This window comes from Hirundo rustica, chromosome 12 (assembly GCF_015227805.2).
Source record: "Hirundo rustica isolate bHirRus1 chromosome 12, bHirRus1.pri.v3, whole genome shotgun sequence".
Classification (NCBI taxonomy): Eukaryota; Metazoa; Chordata; class Aves; order Passeriformes; family Hirundinidae; genus Hirundo; species Hirundo rustica.
In genome coordinates this window covers 19055178-19072572 of record NC_053461.1, presented here as the reverse complement: position 1 = coordinate 19072572, position 17395 = coordinate 19055178, and the positions used below count along the sequence as shown (strand labels likewise).

The window sequence follows — 17395 nt, the reverse complement described above, 5'->3', positions numbered from 1 at the left end:
AATTCCTCAGCACCAACAGCATTTCCCACTCCATCTACAGGGATTGTGTCCACCTGATGGGCAGGAGGTGCAGCAAGGAGCCTGCATTTTCCAAGAGAGGAATTTTTGTCAAATCCCACAAGTTAACAGTGGATCTTCTTCCAGGAGAAGAATGCTAACATTGCATTTCTATTCCTGGAACGAATGTCCCAACTGTTAGCCTTTAAACAGAGACATTTTAATTAATTTTAATTGGAAATTAACATGCAAATGTATTTTTCTTATCTGCCCCAAAATGATGACGATACAGATCAATTGTCTGTATAAATTTAGAAATCCTCTTTTGCTTTCTTCTCCTCTTTTTTGAATTATTCCACAGACCACTAAAAATAGCACTAATTCTGCTGGGAAACGCAGGCTGAGCTAACAGTTACCGAAACAACAAAGTGCCTTTGTTCACTTTTGGGCTGCATAAAATGAGAAAAACCTGGTACATCCAGACTCTAAAAATCTATTTTGTTTCCTATCTTTGGCCAACTCCCACAAGGGTTTTTCTTTCCTAATTATTTTCTTTGTAACTGTTGCCTGACTCTGAGACTCTCTCCAGCGGTGGGAAGAACTTCAGCTGTCCGTGAGTTTGAGCCACAGCTCCAGCAACACCGCGAGGGGAAAAATCACGAGGCGGGGGAAAACCCCTTAACCCCAACACAAACATTTCAGGCCGCTTTTGAACTCCTGGGTGACATCCGGCCACGCAAAGCATGACAAAGCCGCCAAGGCCAGCTTGGGAGGGTCCTACCGTCGTTCCTGAGGACCAGGGGCGTGGGTGGCCCCAGGACCTTGCTGCTGGTCACGGTGTTGGTCACCACGCAGGTGTAGTTGCCCACGTCCGAGGTCTCCACCTTGGCGATGTAGAGATTCCCAGTTTCCTGGGACACGAAGCGCCGGTTGTCCTGGTGCACGAAGGTGGGGTACTCGTTGAAGATCCAGGCGTAGGTCAGCTCTGCAAGCACAAGGGAGCCGCTGTGAGCAGGGAAAATGGGAGATACCACAGCCCACGGAAGGAACCTCATGGCTGCCGATGCCCTTTTGGTTTTTATCTTCTCTATATTCTCTGATGCCCCTTTGGTTTTTACCTTTTTATCTTCTCTATATTCTCTGATGCCCTTCTGGCTTTTACCTTTTTTTCTTTTGCTGCCTTAAGTTTTGGCTTTCATATTTTCCAGATTCTGTACTGCATTGGTACATAATGAAGTGTTAGCAAGCTCTCCTCACAGCTGTCAGACAAAATAATCCTTTTCCAGCCCCAGAACCAAGAACACCGCTTCAGCTTCAGGCCCAAAAAGTACAAACAACAAGAAACTGAGAAGAGCAAACTGGGAGCATGGGACTTCACAACCTGAAGCTGTAATTGGACAATTAACCCAAATATGGAAATGGATCAAAACTTATAAAAAAGTGAAAACCTGTGACCTGTTGTCCACCTTGGGTGTAGCCCCGGCCAGGTTCTTGTACTGCCCAAGGTGTATCCTTTAAGGCCTTTTAATAAATATCCACTTTATTCTTTTAACTCTGTCTAGCCTCTGTTCCAGGTAGCCTCTTCAGGCACCACTTTCATATGTTCTCTGTTGCCATTTTGGTTTTCACCTTTTTTTCTTCTCTATATTCTCTGTATTCACTACACATATATTTGTGGCTTAACTTCAATACTTCCCTAGGCAGAAAGACAGAACAAATTCCAGGATTCTCTTTAGAAACCAAGGCTGAAAACTGATTTTTCGAGACATATTTTTGTAAACAGAGCCTGGATCTCGTCTGAGGGGGGTGGAATTTAGAAGCTACCAGAACTGGGGGGATTAATTCACCAGGCAGGCTCCTAACTGGGCCGTTCTTGTCAGATACGCTAATCTGCAGAATCTATAAAAATCGTACATAAATCATGAGCAGGGTGCATCCTCTGTGCTTTCCACCTGACAAATTCGTGCACCTAAGGATCCTTACACAAAGGCGCCCCTTTTATCACCCTGACTGTGTCTGGCTCATATTTTTAGGGCCAGAGAAAAAGGCGTCACTACAAATGCAAATTTCCAGCTGTGACGCTTCCAATGGATCCGATACTCCTGCTACTCCTTCAGCTTCATCCAGAATAAAACGCATTTCACAGGGATCTCACCTTCCTGTCATGAACATTGCAGCCTGCCCATGGCTCTGCTTTCATCCTCCCTAATTAATTTTTTTTCTCCCCTTAAAGCCAGGAGGATCTGCCGAGTCGTGTTATCACCCACTGGATGCTTTATTCCTCGGGAACTCCTGAATCAGCAGAAAAACCCAACACTAAATTAAGCAGCTGTAATCTTCTCTGTGACTAATTAGACAGGGCTGTGTGTTTTATAAGGCGTCTCTGGAAGTTATTTGAGCCATAAAGAAGAAGGGAGAGATGTTGTGAGTGAGGTTAATGCAGTCTAACCCTGTTATATCTGCCTGAGCCAAATGCCCAAACACACTCAGAGAGCCTGAAGTGGATCCAAGACTGCTGCAGTTTTCTAAGGGAATGCTAATTATACTAAAAATCATATTCTTATTTTAATACTCTAATGAGTCGTGGCTCTAATTGACCTCAACTACCATTAGGTACTTTGGAAAATATATTCTGCCCTGACGTCCCCCTGCTCCCAGCCAGAAGAGGCTGAATGCAGCCTCTTGGCCTTTATTTATTTATTTGTAACCACAGGACTCGAAAATGCCTGCTTAGACTTTTAGGAAGATATGATAATTCTGTTTATGAGGGAATATCTAATCATCATATTTACACATGTGCATCTCATTAGAAGGAACCTCACGCTGATGTCAAGAGGATACTCAGAGCAAACAAGGTACCACTTCTACGCCAGCTTATTATTTTCTGCAAGTAGTTAAGTTTGTTGGTTTGGGGTTTTTTTGCCTTTTTTTTTTTTTTTTTTTTTTTTTTAATTTACTCTCATTGAACAATTATCTCGCTCCTCCAGAAGGAGCCAGCACCAGGCAAATAATCATCCCTGCCCTGGGATGCACAGAGGTGTTGAAATTGAAGTGACCCTTCACACACAACGTTTCCACCAGAGCCCCCCTGAGCTCTGCAATGCTGCCCTGACTGTGGAAATGGTGAAGTGACCACAGAAAATCAGTGGGGAGGGGGTTTCTGCATCAATCCCTGTCTCTCCCATCCTCCCCCAGGAGGTCTCGTGGCTATAATCACCCCCCAGAAACAGCTCCTGCTTTTCTCTGCCAGCCAGTATCACTTCAATTGCTAAAACCCCTCTAATTTCCAGGTTAAATATTTTCATTGTAGTCCATGGTTCTGTGCTTGTGGGCTAATGATCCCTTTGGCTTAAGGAGTTCTTATCTCTTTGCTGGTGAGAGCCATCGAGAGCCCTTGTGCTGGCATTTTCCAGACTTTCCAACCCCATAATCGTTGTAGGAGCTTTTCCAGGCTCTGCCTCAGTTAAAAGGGCTGGGATAATTCTGTCACTGGAGCTGAGGGCCAGGCTGGAAGCTCTGGGTAAGCAGGGCACAGGAGGCTGTGCAAGAAGAGGAGGTCTAATTAAAGAGAGAAACAACCTGATGGGCTGGGATCCCTCCAAGATGGTGGAAGGAACTAAAGAGAGCAAAACATTGAAATCTCCTCCAAAGACACCTTCAAACTCTGTTAATTTGGCTGCATAAAACTGAGGAACGCAGCAAAGATCTGAAGGTGCAGCTCTGCCCTTCCTACCAATGCCAGAGAGATCCAGCTGCCCAAATGACACAGAAATGGATATCAGGAGCAGCCCAGTATTGCTCTGTAACATTTAAAGATATTTAAAATACATTGCTATATAATATACAAGGTTTGGAAGCCCTGGGTAAGCAGGGCACAGGAGGCTGTGCAAGAGGAGGAGGTCTGATCAAAGACAGAAACAAATGGAGGAGCTGGGATCCCTCCAAAGTGAGGAACCCAGTGCAGGGAGGGACTAAAGGAGACCCATTTCTAGAGAGCAAAACATTGAAATCTTCCCCAAAGCCACTTTCAAACTCTCTTAATTTGGCTGCATAAAACTGAGGAGCGCAGTAAAGATCTGAAGGTGCAGCTCTGCCACTCCTACCAATGCCAGAGAGATCCAGCTGCCCAAATGACACTGAACTGGTATCAGGAGCAGCCCAGTATTGCTCTGTAACATTTAAAACTGGCTAATTCTTTCTCTCTCCCTGTTTCAAACACCACGGGACTTATGGAATATCGAGCCCAGGGAGCAGCACGGACTGGAGCATCTCTAAGTGCAGCTGCTTTGTGTAGCAGCATGTAAATAAATACTCCCCCCAACTGCCTTTGATTTCCTGAGAGATCCTGGTGCAATATTCATGGCTTCTCCAACTTGACGGGCTCCTTTTGATAAGGTCTCCCTCTCTAATTGCTCTGGAAGTGACAGGCAGCTCACATCCCACAGGCAATTTGTAACTCCTGTGCAAACAGACACTTCAAACACAGCCCGAGGTGGCTCCTGGTGATGGAAACCTTTCCCAAAGTCACCAACACAGAGCCTTGGAGCACCAGCAATCAGCAGCAACAAGCAATCCACGGTTTTCTAATCACACATTGGGCTCTAATTCCTTGAGGAATGTATTACAAACTTCTCCTGTCTAATTTGGGGCCCTTTTCATGTCATTTTTGCCTAATTTCCCACGGTTGTTCACTTCCCCTTTAAAGCAGATCCAGGCAGGTCCTGTGAACCTAAGCTGTATTTTCAACTTGCTTATTAAAATCTGCCAACTGCTTCTAATTCAAACGTCATAATTCCGAATTTCACTGTGATTCAACTGAACAATCAACACCCATAGCCCCGTGGATCACAAAAAGTGAGCAGGAAAGAAACCTCCAAGTGCCACAGGACCCTGGCAGAGTGTCCTGGGGAAAGGGAAAAAAGGAATTATCTGGGAAAGACAAACCCCTGGCACAACACTCCGTGGTCATGACCCTACCCAGCCCTTCCAAGCTCCTCTCCACACACCCCAGTCCTCTGCAATTCCTGGGGTTTTGGCCATTTTTTCTCTTTCAGTTTTATTTTAATGTTAAAGCTACATGAATTATGCACTGCCCCTCTTTTTTCAGACCATTCCTTTGCCCTGCCAGCACCACTGGATCCATTTTTTATCTCCCAGTCTTAAATAACTGCAGAACAATTTAAGGAAACCAGCCTGGACAAAAGTATCACCTGGTAATTCTCCCTTTGAGTCTGAGCTCTGCTGCCCAGCTACATCACACCGCAGCTCTGGGCCTCAAATGCAGGTTTTAATAAAGAGAATGATAAATAATGAAGAAGATTAATCTCAAGTTAATAAAACGCGTTTGGATGAACCCTGAGCGATGCCAAATAGGAGGGCACAGTTACTCAGCAGCCAGGCAACAGAGAGATGAGCTGTCAGAAGTTTGTAAGAACGAGAAAAATGCACAAATTACTCTATTTCTGTGTTAGATTCATTCTCACAGCAATTTTCAGCGCCGAGTTTGCCTCCCAGCCCCTCGACTGCCCAGGTCTGGGTAATTAAAAGGGCAAGAGGTGTTCATTACCTGAAGCCTAATCAATAACCCCTGCAATCTTCAGCATCTCCAGCTTGTGGATCTCCAAACCAGTTAAATATTTGCTGGCTGGCCTGGCTTATCTCTCCCAGGCAGGCTCCAGCCCCAGTGGATGGCCGTGAACACCGATGATGATTGCACTGTGCCATCGGGCAATCTGAGCCCAAAAGGACAAAAATCAACACAAATCTTTATCTGTGCTGAATAGAAAACGTCAGGAGATGAGGCTCTGCACTGGGGCATTTACTCCAGGCAAATACCAAAACTATTTCAACAGCATCTGCTGGGCACAGACACCCTCCCATCGAGCACAGCCCGGCTGGGCTCGGGAGAAGCTTGATGGTTTTTGTCTGAAAAGCTTTTAAAAGTTGTCTCACAGACATTTCCAGCCAGTCTTGCCTGGAAAGAAAACCCACCCAGCAACCCAAGGTGTGTTCATCATCCTGATACCTCCTGGAGCGGGTTTGGTGGTCACTGGAAATGGTGAACCAGGATTGGATCTGATGCCACTTTCAAGCCCTCCTCGTTTAAACTGCAGTTTTTGGAGTCAGGCTCACCCCAGCAGTGATCAGCTGGGTGACACTCTCTCTTTCTAAGTTCATTTCAGTGAGGAAATTCTGGTGATAAAAAAGGGAAAAATGGTTTGATACCATTTTTATGGTATCAAAGTCCAGAGAGTGGCATCAACATCTCTGCAAGGAAACACTCATCTTCACCTGAGAGCCCTGTGATAAAGCACCCCCGTGACACATGGAAACAGGAGAGATCAGCCAGAGAAAAAGACAAAAAAGAGGCTGGGCTGAAGTTCAGCTGCCAATTACTTATAGGCAATCATCAAAAGAGAATAAAAGCACAGGAAGCTGGGCACGTGCACAAGTGATGCCTACACTGAATTTAAATCCTGCTCTGGGTTTGCGCTGGCAGAGATTCAGTCACTGCTGATGTTCTCCATGCTTGTGTTACATGAAGTGCTCCACGCATATCACCTGAAGGAATGACTCACAGATTTAATCCATCAGTTTGTTTTCAGTTTAAAGTCACAGGGAGTTAGCCTAAAAATCCTTTTCTGTGTGTGCACTTGCTTCAGAAAAGCTAAAGGTCTCTGGGCTTGTTTTAAAACATATTTCAATGTGACCCAGCTAATCCTTTAATGCCAGCTTTCACTACCTTTGATCTGTAGTTGTAAGAGATTAGATCAAACCTCTGGGAAAAAAAAAAAAAGGAAAAAAAAAAAGTTGGCTGCATAGGAATTTTCTTACTGTAATGAATTAAAATGATGATCAACTCCAAGGCTGAAATATCTGCCCAAACAGCCTGAGGGGGGTATGGCCTGGAGGGCACTTGCCTGTAGCACACAGGGAAAAAAACCATCATTCCCTTCATTTATTTGATAGATAATCAGCATTTAGATAAAGTGCTTTGATATCTACCAGCTGAAAACATCATCACGGTGGCACATTTATGATATTTAAACAATCATGGCTGCATTTTTGGGCATTTCACTGGCCTGAGCTAACAGAAAATGCCCAAACCAATACCCCCACTGATTTTTCAACAAAAGCACATCGGCCCCGTGGGAATGGGGGCTCCCACAGGCAGGACTGCTGATGTGAACAAAGCAGAATGTGCCCGCAGGGATGCAGAGCCCCACGTTCGATACAGCAGTGCTGCGTTTGTGTCACACGCTCTGCACCCCCGGCTGCTGCCCAGGGCTCTGCAGAGCCCAGCAGCGCTGCATTTGGAGGGAAAGGGTTAGCAGAGCCTGGGAGCAGGACTCTGATCTCTAATTTAGTCCATAAAGACATCACAAGGCGTTACAACTCCCGATAAATGCTATTGACTGCGTTCTGTCAGACGACAGATTTCACTCATCTTCAGCCAGAGCCTGCCAGCCCTACCCCCCTCTCCATCCCATTTCAATCTTCATTTAGTGCTGACTGCAACCAAACAGGGAATAAACCACACCACTGCCTCGCAGATGATTCCTTTTTAAAGATGTCACGAGCTGTCACTGATAAATAAAAACTCCATTAACGTCATGTCCCTTATTATTTCTCTGTTTCCAAGGTCTTTAGCGGAGGGCTGAGCCTCTTCCCTTCCAGTTACAGACCCTAAACGTCCTGCTGTGTCCTTGCCACCCACCTGGGGCACAAAAAAGAGGAATATTGGGGGGTGGTGACCCTGCAGGGGACAAGTGACACGTGCCAGGCCAATACCTGTTCTTGACCGAGCCCAGGTTTTTTTGCTCCTCAAAATTCATCCCAGCTGAAATGAGGCAGATCACAGGCGCTTAGATGAGTGTAAATCTGTGATGAGCTTGGCGTTTGTGCTGTTAGAAATATTTGTAATTTCATAAATCTCTCAATTAAGGGAGCGCCGCGTGTTCCCTGCGCTGTCAGAAATATCAAGCCAAAGCTCTCCCAAATTAGAGGAGAATTTATCCTTATCCCTCATCCTCAAATATGTTGATAAACTTGTGCACAAACTGAATCAGCAGTTTGAGAGAAAGGATTATGTCAGATTAATTTTAATCTAATCCATTTCTATCTCCTGAGAAGCTTTTTACTTCTTGCTTTTAATAATTTAAACGGTGACTGTGGCAGAGCATAAAAAATAAATGATGGGAGATGCACTTTAAATGGAAGTTACCATTCTCAATCACTTTTTATTTAAATGAGAGTTTCATATGCCTGATTTTAAGTTTAATGAACCCCATTTTTGCTGAACTGTAATAATCTCCATCACATGGAACCAGACACAGACGAATTACAGAAACCCAGTGTGTGACTCACCTACTCACTGATGGAAAAAGACACCTGGAGGGAAATTTGGGCAGAATTTTGAGGGGATTTTTTTTTTGGTAGAAAAGCTGCCAGGCTGCTCAGATCCAGCTTTCAGGAGCAGGAGACAAACTGCAGGAGCTGGAAGCTTTGGAAAGCTGTTTTCTGGATCTTGGCCTGAGATCAATCACTCAGAGGCTTTTTGAGCCCAACTGTTCATGCTCTGGAAAAGACTTTTAGGATGTTGACGCTTTGGGAACTGAGCCTCCCCCTCTGTCCCTCCCTGCATCCTCCAAGCAGAAATATCCACAGAAAACAAGGTTTAACACCTGCCCCACAGCCCAGGGAGGTTTAAAACACCTCCTGATGCTCCAGGTCTGCCAACACCAACCCAACACACAGTCAAATCCATTAAATCCATCACTGACTGTCCCTAATGGAAAAAAACACTTCCCTGCCTCTTTTTCCTTTGCTTTTCCCAGCCCTAAGGGAGCGTTTACCTGCTCATGTTTTCCCTCCAGCCTTGGGAGTGATCCATGACAGGCTGCTCAGTAACCCTGCAGCATTCTGACAAATAGCTGAACTAACTTCCATCCAGCTTAGCTGATTTTTTGCTTGGTTTCCTGGAGAAATGGAACTTTTACAGCCACGGTGCCCACCCATGTGTGCGAGGCTCCTCTCTAAATTAGCTTCTCACTAATTGGAACCGAATCTGACCAAGCAGCAAAGGCTTCCAAAGACATTAAGACAGGAGAGAAAGAGGAGAAACTATCAATCCCTTAATAGGGAGTAGCAGGGGAAGTTCAACCCTTTGACAACCTGCCTGGCAAGGGGGAACTGGGAATGCAGGTTCTGTAAAGTTCACATTTCTCAAAAGCTCTGGGCATCCCACACTGAAAGAAACAGGAAAATAAAGGCTGAATATTAAGGTTACGGTAGTGGAGTGAGGACATTAAATGCTCCAGGATTCCTGCTATGATCCATTCTCTGATCATGGTATAAAAATGCCTGATAATTGTATTTTTCTACCTGCACCGTTCTGATTTTCCCCAGGTTTGCTCCCTTTCCTCCTTGCACTGCGTGGTGAGGGCTGCACAAACATGAGGGAACATGAGACATGATTTGTGGGATGGATTATTTGCAAGACAAACCCCTCAAACCATTCATCCCACTAGAGGCCATCAGCCACCCTGAAAACCAAAAAAGATCTTCACTGTTCCCAGCCCACAAAGTGCCCATCATCCCTTTAAAATAATAATAATAAAAAAAGGAGAGAAAAAGTGAGCAGCCACTAATGATTTCTGTGCCCAGGAGTGGTTTCAGAAGCACTGGAATCAGTAGAGTGCTTTCTGCAAACTCCTCAGGTGTCCACACTTCACTACTGCCCGTGCAGCATGAAAGGCTGACATTGAGATGGAATCAGAATTGCCATCTCCTCTGTCAATTGCTAAAGTTTAGTTAGTTCTACTTGATTAAGCTGTGCAACAGAACTAAAAGTTCTCCTGGATACCGGCAGGAAAAAAAAAAAAAAAAAAAAAAGGCAGGAGAGAATGAGAAAACCTGAATGCATCCAATCCGTGAAAAGATGTGGGAATAATTCTCTGTCAACATCTCAGCTCACGGACACGGATGTGTTTCCATCCATGGCTGTGTTTCCATCAGGAGTGATGGCATCAGAAAGGAAAGAATTATGGGAACAATGGAGCTTTAATGAATCTCCTCCTCTTCGGGGAAGATGGAATTTTCCAAGTGCTTTGAGTACATGGGCACTGCAGAGACAGAAAACTGATTTTCCTTGAAATCCTGCTTTTGTTCACTCGAGGGGACACAGCTCTCAGATGCTCAGAAATGTCAGGAAGGAGCAGAGGGACAAACTGTCCGAGGAACTAAGGTTCAGAGAGAGAAATTATTGGGAGGGATTCACTTCCAGTGTCAGCAGGAGCTTTAAGGCTCTCAGCAAGTGGCAGGAGAAGACACATCCTGTAGGATCACCAGAGGGTCCCCACCTGCCCAGCTGAGTGCTTTGTTATCTAAAAAAGCTGCTTTATTTCTTGCCCAGATTACTGAGGAGATCAGGAGTGAGGATAAATGTGCCCCAGATGTGATGAGAGGTGGCACGAGCGAAGCACAGAGCGGTCTCAGAACAGGACACACCGCCAGGGAACGCAACGAGAACACGGAATTCAGATAATCAAGTAATTGAGAGATCATTTTCAGCAGCCCTCTGTGTACATTCAGCATTTCTCACAGCACTTGGAGAGCTCCATCTCCACAGGCTTTTCCCACGAGGGCTGCAAGGCAAATGTCATGAGAACATGGTTATAGATCTTTCTAAAGATGAACCACGAGAAACTCACAGGAAGGGGGGGTGAGAGAAATCCTAAAGACAAGTTCATTTATCTTCCCAGAGAAGGGAGGGGAAGGGTTTCCAGACCCGTTTGTTCTGCGTGAGGAATGGTGTGCTACCAGCTTGTCAAGGAGAAAATCCTTTCCAGGACCGTATTTTTTTAGCCTCTGGACTCACAACGAAATGCCAGGGATGCTAGAAGGAATTTGAAAACTGTAGTTGTTTAAATATTAACTAACCCTGCCCTGGCTATCAAATAAATCTAATAAAAGTATCAGCGAAACGACTTGGCTCCCACAAAGTCAAATGAAAAGAACTATTTGGCACAAAAGAATATTTTATCTTAAAACTTGGAGATAAAGTTAAAAGGACAGTGACCTCCAAATACTTCCCAGGCATGTCCCCATTAGAACACAACTTCAGAGCCCTGAGAAACACAAGCAAGAGTTTGCTTTGGATTTCAGAGCTTTTTGCTTGTTTGTTTGTTTGTTTCAATCAAGTTTATCTCAACAAGAAATGTATCTAGCCAAATTTGATTAACAACACTGAAAAAAGCAAACAAGGAAAGGTGTTTTTCCCCGCAGAGCTTCTCAGAAGGAAAACATTTCCACTAAGAGCTTAGCTTGGACACTACTGTGCACTTTGAAACTGTTTATGGTTTCTAAACGGCTTAAAAACGCAACAGAATGAAAACACGAAGCCTGTTTTGGTGATATTCTTCCTGTTTTGGCTCAAAATGCTCCAGGTGGTCAAGGAAGGGGATTCTTCCCCTCTGCTCTGCTCTTGTGACAGCTCACCAGGAGGACGGCCCAAGGGTGAAGGATGGGATACTGGGAAGGAATTATTCCCTACGAGGGCAGCGAGGCCCTGGCACAGGGTGCCCAGAGCAGCTGTGGCTGCCCCTGGATGCCTGGCAGTGCCCAAGGACAGGTCCATTCCCACCCAAACCATTCTGTGACCCGATGGCTGATCTCACAGGGCTCTGAAAACATAAAGCAGGAGAGCTTTGTCTGCTGGTATCCAAATTCTAGAACTCATCCTCAGGCAGGCTGAGGTACCTAAACGAGTCTCAACAAAAATCACAGAAACTCTCTGATGCCCCTCCAATGTCCAGACCCATTTCTGTGACTCCACCACTGGGGACTGCCCAGTTCATGCTGTTCCCACGATGAGGCCCCTGGTGTTCTGCACCAAAACCAAAGCCAAACTTGAGCTACACACAGACTTTTAGGAGTTCTGACTGTTTCCTCTCGTCCACTTAAACACCAACAGCAGCTCATCATGCTGTTACCCAGGCCCCAGTGCCATGTTCACAGACCAATATTTACTCTTCAACGATTTCTTCTGCGGAGTTTCAGGGTGGAATGGTCGACACACGACCATTGTTGGGCTTTTGATTAAAGGAGCTGCAGAAATAATGAGGGAACACCCTTCACACGCAGGGTAATTACCTCAAAAATATCCTAATGACGAGGGCAGGTTTCTACCCTTCCATTGGGAGCAAATGGAGAAGGCAGAAAAAAAAATAATAAAAGCGAGGAAAAGAACTGGAACTTCTAACAGACAAAAGGGTCATCAATATGGCAGGACTGGCCTCGGGGGGTTGGGAATCCACTGCTGCAAGCGCAGAAAACGCGACAGAAGCAAATGTTTGATTTGCATTTATTCCGCTTTCCAGCCCGGCCACTTCCCGAGCCGCAGATGAACATTTATTTTCCAAATCTCCAGCACTCAGCATGCACTTCATCAGAGGAGGCCATCACATCATTATGCTGCTTAACAGAATGTACCAGCACAAGGCAGTGACCTGACAAACAGCGGCTCCCCGCCGCACGGAGCGCGCATTCCATCTCCATTTGGGGTCTGGAGGGGAGCTGAGATCCATGTGCTCGAATTTCCAGCTCATTTCAAACCAAAGAATTGGGACAACGCACGGCAATGCCCAGATTGTTCTGTGCGAGCTGTACACAGCCCATTTGTTGATGCTGAAAGGACTTGTTCATCATTTGGACTCATTTTCGGGATGAATTTCCTGTAACGTTTGAACAGTAGGAAGCTCCTTATTGGGCGTCATTAAGGAGAAAAAATAAAAAGAAAGCCTCAACAACTAATGCATGTAGGCCAACATCACTTTTAGCTGGCAGCTCCTCCAAAATGGGTATTTCCAAGTGGCAAAGTATCAGAGTGAGCCACAGCTGAAAGGTTAATGGCCTGGACCCTGATCAGCATCTTTTTAATAAAGTCACAGTTTTTGAGCCCAAGACAACAATGGCTGACAGGAAATAATCCCTTCTAATTTACTAGAATTTAATCTAATTTACTCTTAATTTTTCTTCTCCTGAATCTCAGCACCTGGCCAGGAACTTTTTTTCAGGCTTCTACTACTCCAATGAATACCCTCATCAGCAAAGCAACGGCAGTCCTCAGAATGAATAGTTTCGCTTTTTAAAATTTTTTTTTTTTCAGATTTCATTTTCAATGCACACATGAAACTGAAGTAGAAAACAGAATCCCACAGTCAGTCCTGTATTTCAGCACTGGTCATTAATGCCATCAAGCACTTTTTGCAAGGATGATGAAGTTGGGTTCGCTGCCCTAATCAGATTCTGAAATAAGTAATTGTGTTTTCTCCTCTTATTACCGCTGGCGCTTCCAAAGAGCTTGGAGTATTTCTCACCTCTCAGCTGAAGAGTTTTTTCCCGTTGCACCATAAACACTGGCAGTGTTGGGCTGGATGGAGCTGATCCCTGCAGCTCTGCTTTGCCAAAACCCCAGGGCCCTGGGGACGGGGCTGCCCATGGAACAGAGCAGCTCCTGACGAGAGCAGCAGCTTCCCCTGACACCTGATATTCCTCCTGAGCCTCCCTCTGCCTCCCTGAGCAGGAGAAGGCTCTGGGCTTATGCAGTGACTGCTACACACCCAAGGGCTTCCAGCACAGTTGGCTGATGGAAACTTTATGACCACCAAAAAGCATTAATTTGCAGTGGTGACTTTCAAAACTCATCTTATTTCTAACCTCGGGAGGGAGGAAAAGTAAAAGCAAATGTTGCCACAGAGCAGATTAATTCCTGCAGAACAAGTGCTCTGGATTAACTCGCTTTGAGTTTCCTGTGAACGCTTTCTGCGCAAGCCAGAAAACAAGAAGCCCAGTAACACCAGCCCAGCTCAGTTACAGAGCTGTGATAGTGTCAGTTCACACTAACTGCGGCTCTGGCTACAATTAGGATAATTTTCTGGCTGCAGTAGAGCAGGCCATGGGGGAAGTCATCTCTCACCCAAATGATTGAGGGAAATTATCACCAGAAACATTCTCACCTCCCGGTCAGCACACGAGGCTCTGCCCCTCTTATTGAACCAAAGCTGGAAATAACACCAGCACCTTCTGGAAATGTAGATTTTTTTGTATCACCAGTAAATAAACTCAGACCAAACCTCCTCCTGAACCACCTGAACAACCACTCCTCACTGCTCACACCCCCAGCAGCTGCTCCGTCTCCACACACGCCGCTCACCCTGCACGGATTTGGTATCGAGCAGGGAAGCCTCAGGCACTGCAGAGCAGGGCTTTGCTGAGGAGAATGCGCACAATTCTGCAATCCCCAGTGCTGTGGGGTCAGCCCTGCTGGCTGGGAAGGGTCCCAGTGGGACAAAGCCCGTGGGCAGCTCTGCCAGCTGGTCAGATGCGAGCCCAGGAGCTCCTCAAGCCTGCGTCTCCTCCTGTCTGAGCAGCAAGCTCAGCCTAACAGCACATGGTCCACGGGGCAATTTCCATCCAGCTGATGAGGCCGGACAGACCTCAAAGCAGGATTGCAAATTTCTTTAAAAGGGACACAGATCCGTGGAAGATGTTCTGACGTTCTGACGGGCGAGCAGCCCCCTGATGGAGGAGCCAGCTGCAGAGGCTGGTGTGGGTCCCGGTGGGGAGGGACACACACGTGGAGCTCGTGGGGCACACCGAGGGCATCCAGCAGGAATTCTGACAGACCCACTCCCTCCCCGATGCATTTTTAAACAGAACAGTGCGACACGCACGCTCGGGAAGCCACAGATTGGCACAACTGAAATAATTGTTTGGTTGTTTCCTAAACATTCGTACCACCCGCGTCGAAGCAAACAGCACCCTGTGAGATCCGGACACACCCTGAGTGCCCAGGACACAAGAAATAGTGCCAGTAGTGTTTGAAAAAGGGAAAATAATGAAAAGATGATGCACAAAAGTGGCCCTGTCAGCAAGCTTTAACTTTTTAGCAAGAGACACACCCAGGCCACAAAACAGAAAGGCTGCACAAGATCTCGGTCACGTCTTCAGGATATGAACACATTGCTTTAATTTCCATCAGTTCATCTTTGAAGTTTATAATTTGTCAGAAAAACTCTTTTTCTGACCCAGAGACGGGGCTCCAGCGGGGCATTTTAAGGACTTTTATTCCATTTTTAGTCTCATGAGAAGGGTGAGATGCTGCAGATGTTACAATTCGTGCCATCACCATCAGAAGCCAAACTATTTCCTAATTACAATACAATATAAGCGTGGTTTGGGCCTATCAAGTGGTTTTCTTTTTGCCACACAGCGCTGCTAATCATTCTAACACCAAACACCGATTATCTTACCCCACGTGCTCTTGCCACAATGCATCTTTCACCGTTCTTACTCTCCAAAACACCTGGTCTGTTTGCAAGGCCGTGGTTTGAAACTTGTTTCCGGCTCAATTTCTCTCTCAACGCCTCCTCTATGCCACGGCCTTTCCCAGTCAGCACGCCTCGTCTCAGAGTTTGCACGCACATCCAGAAAACCACGTGAGCTTTCAACCAAGCGTCCAGAATCCTCTACAAATCCATCCCTCACAACACTCTGATTGACAAAGTGCTCTTTCTCTGCCTTTATCCCCCACTGGAGCTTCCCCGGTCGCCCGGCACGACGCCCTCAGCCCTGCCACGACCCTGCCCTGGCATCCGACTGCTTCAAACCTCCTGAAAACCCTGAGAATTCTCTTCCCCGAGGATGGAAACCCCGCAGTTCACTGCCAGGCACTGAAACGGAGAGAAGGAAAGCGATTTACCTCCGGAGTGGGGCGGGGGCCCACAGAGCAGCACCATGCCCTGGCCCTGCCGGACCGACACCGTGCTCCTCGTCCTGGTCTTGAAGTTCTCCAGGTCTGCCAGGAGAGAAAGAACTCGGTTAAAGGCTGAGCAAAGGCTTCTCCTCACGGGAGGCACGAAAGGAAAATGATGAAACAAAGCAAAATCTCGGCTTGGAGGGTGGGCTGGTGGGATCTGGGTGGAAGGTGAGGCGGCGGGAGGCTGAGGAGCATCAGCAGAAGGATCAGGAAATGCCTTCCCCAGGCTGGAGTGGGGAGAAGGTGCTGATTTACCCACGGAAGCAACACAGCTGGAGAAAACCCCAGCACCTGTAACGCTGGGGGAGGTTTGTTGTAGGGATTTAGGAAGAATTACTGCCTTAAATAAGCAGCCCCATGCCAAGCCAGCCCGTCTGCCCCGCTGCTGATGCCCTGTGTGGAGACCCTTCCTTCCCCACAAGGAAGCCTCTTGCACCAGCTGCACGTTAAGCCACGGAATGCTTTAATTAAACTCAATTCCTCCTTCCACCTCTCTGTTTTCCCTCCCCTGATGGCCCATGCACAGCAATTACACAACTCCCTCTGCTCTCCTTGCACGCTGAGCTCGAGAGACTCGCAATGAAGTGAGGAGGTGACTGAGCTGAGCAGTGGCACCAGGATTGTCACCAGCAGCTGCTCTGTGGGAGCACCAAGACATGGGATCGCTTTGGCAGCCTGTGATCTTTAACAATTTCCTGCATTTCAATTTTCTTTTCTTTTCCCCCTCCCTTGTTTCCAGCGTAGCTGAGCCTTGGTTTGGCAATTACGAACCTGTTGTCAGTGCAGTTGGGAACCAGAGAAAACACAGAGGTGATAAATATTTATCAGCAGGAGCTGGTAGGAACATCATTATAAGGTTACAAGGATAGAAAACTGAGCCTTGATTTTTATCCCCTCTTAAAAATGTTTTCTGCACGCATACTTAAAAAAAAAAAAATTAAATAAATAAAATCCAAAGTTGTCACTGCCTCATCTCCCTTTTTAGGAAAGAAATCTTTATGGGCCTTTCTCTCTTTCTTTTCTGGCTTACGACAAAAGGAAAACAGAAAAAAAAAATTAGAGAGATGTAATTTGTCATTCTTAAATTTTATAATATTCTATAAGGTTTTTTTTGTTTTGTTTTGTTTTTAAATTTTACAGGAACCACTGTAACATTCCTCTGGCCACCTGCCAGTGCACAGATTTTTATATATTTTGACTGCACACGGGCACAAGGCTGGATCCCATCCTCTCTGAAGACAGCTGCAGGAGGAGCAACAGCCTAAAGCCCAAATAATGCCTGCAGGAAGAAATGTGCTATTTTTTACATCAATATTGACAAGAAAAGGATTGCTACCAGGAAAAACAGACTCTGCTTGGATGAACATCTAGGAAATGCTGCAGGGATGGTCAAAATCAGCAAATAAAGCAGAGCATTCATCACTATTGCTTGTACTTTGGGAGTCAGCTCTGAAAAGCCTCCTTCAAATCTGGCTCTGAGCAAAATAACGAGATCAAGATAATTGCAAGAAAAGCTAATGCCTCATCAAGGCCATCAGGCTGATTGTGCCTGTGCTTTCTGAAGGCCACAGATTTGTT

The 17395-nt window shown here is 46.1% G+C and overlaps 1 protein-coding gene across 9 annotated transcripts in view; it reads right to left on the bottom strand.

Annotated features, from left to right (window-relative positions):
* LOC120758131 (contactin-4) overlaps positions 1-17395 on the bottom strand; it is a 264846-nt gene that overhangs the window by 65070 nt on the left and 182381 nt on the right. For all 9 annotated transcript variants that reach the window (XM_040076012.2, XM_058422177.1, XM_040076014.1 and 6 more), the window contains 2 exons: positions 15761-15856; positions 779-982 (listed from right to left, as the gene is read on the bottom strand). In XM_040076012.2, coding sequence (XP_039931946.1) covers positions 779-982; positions 15761-15856 — 300 coding nt within the window. The remainder of the gene's footprint in view (positions 1-778; positions 983-15760; positions 15857-17395) is intronic.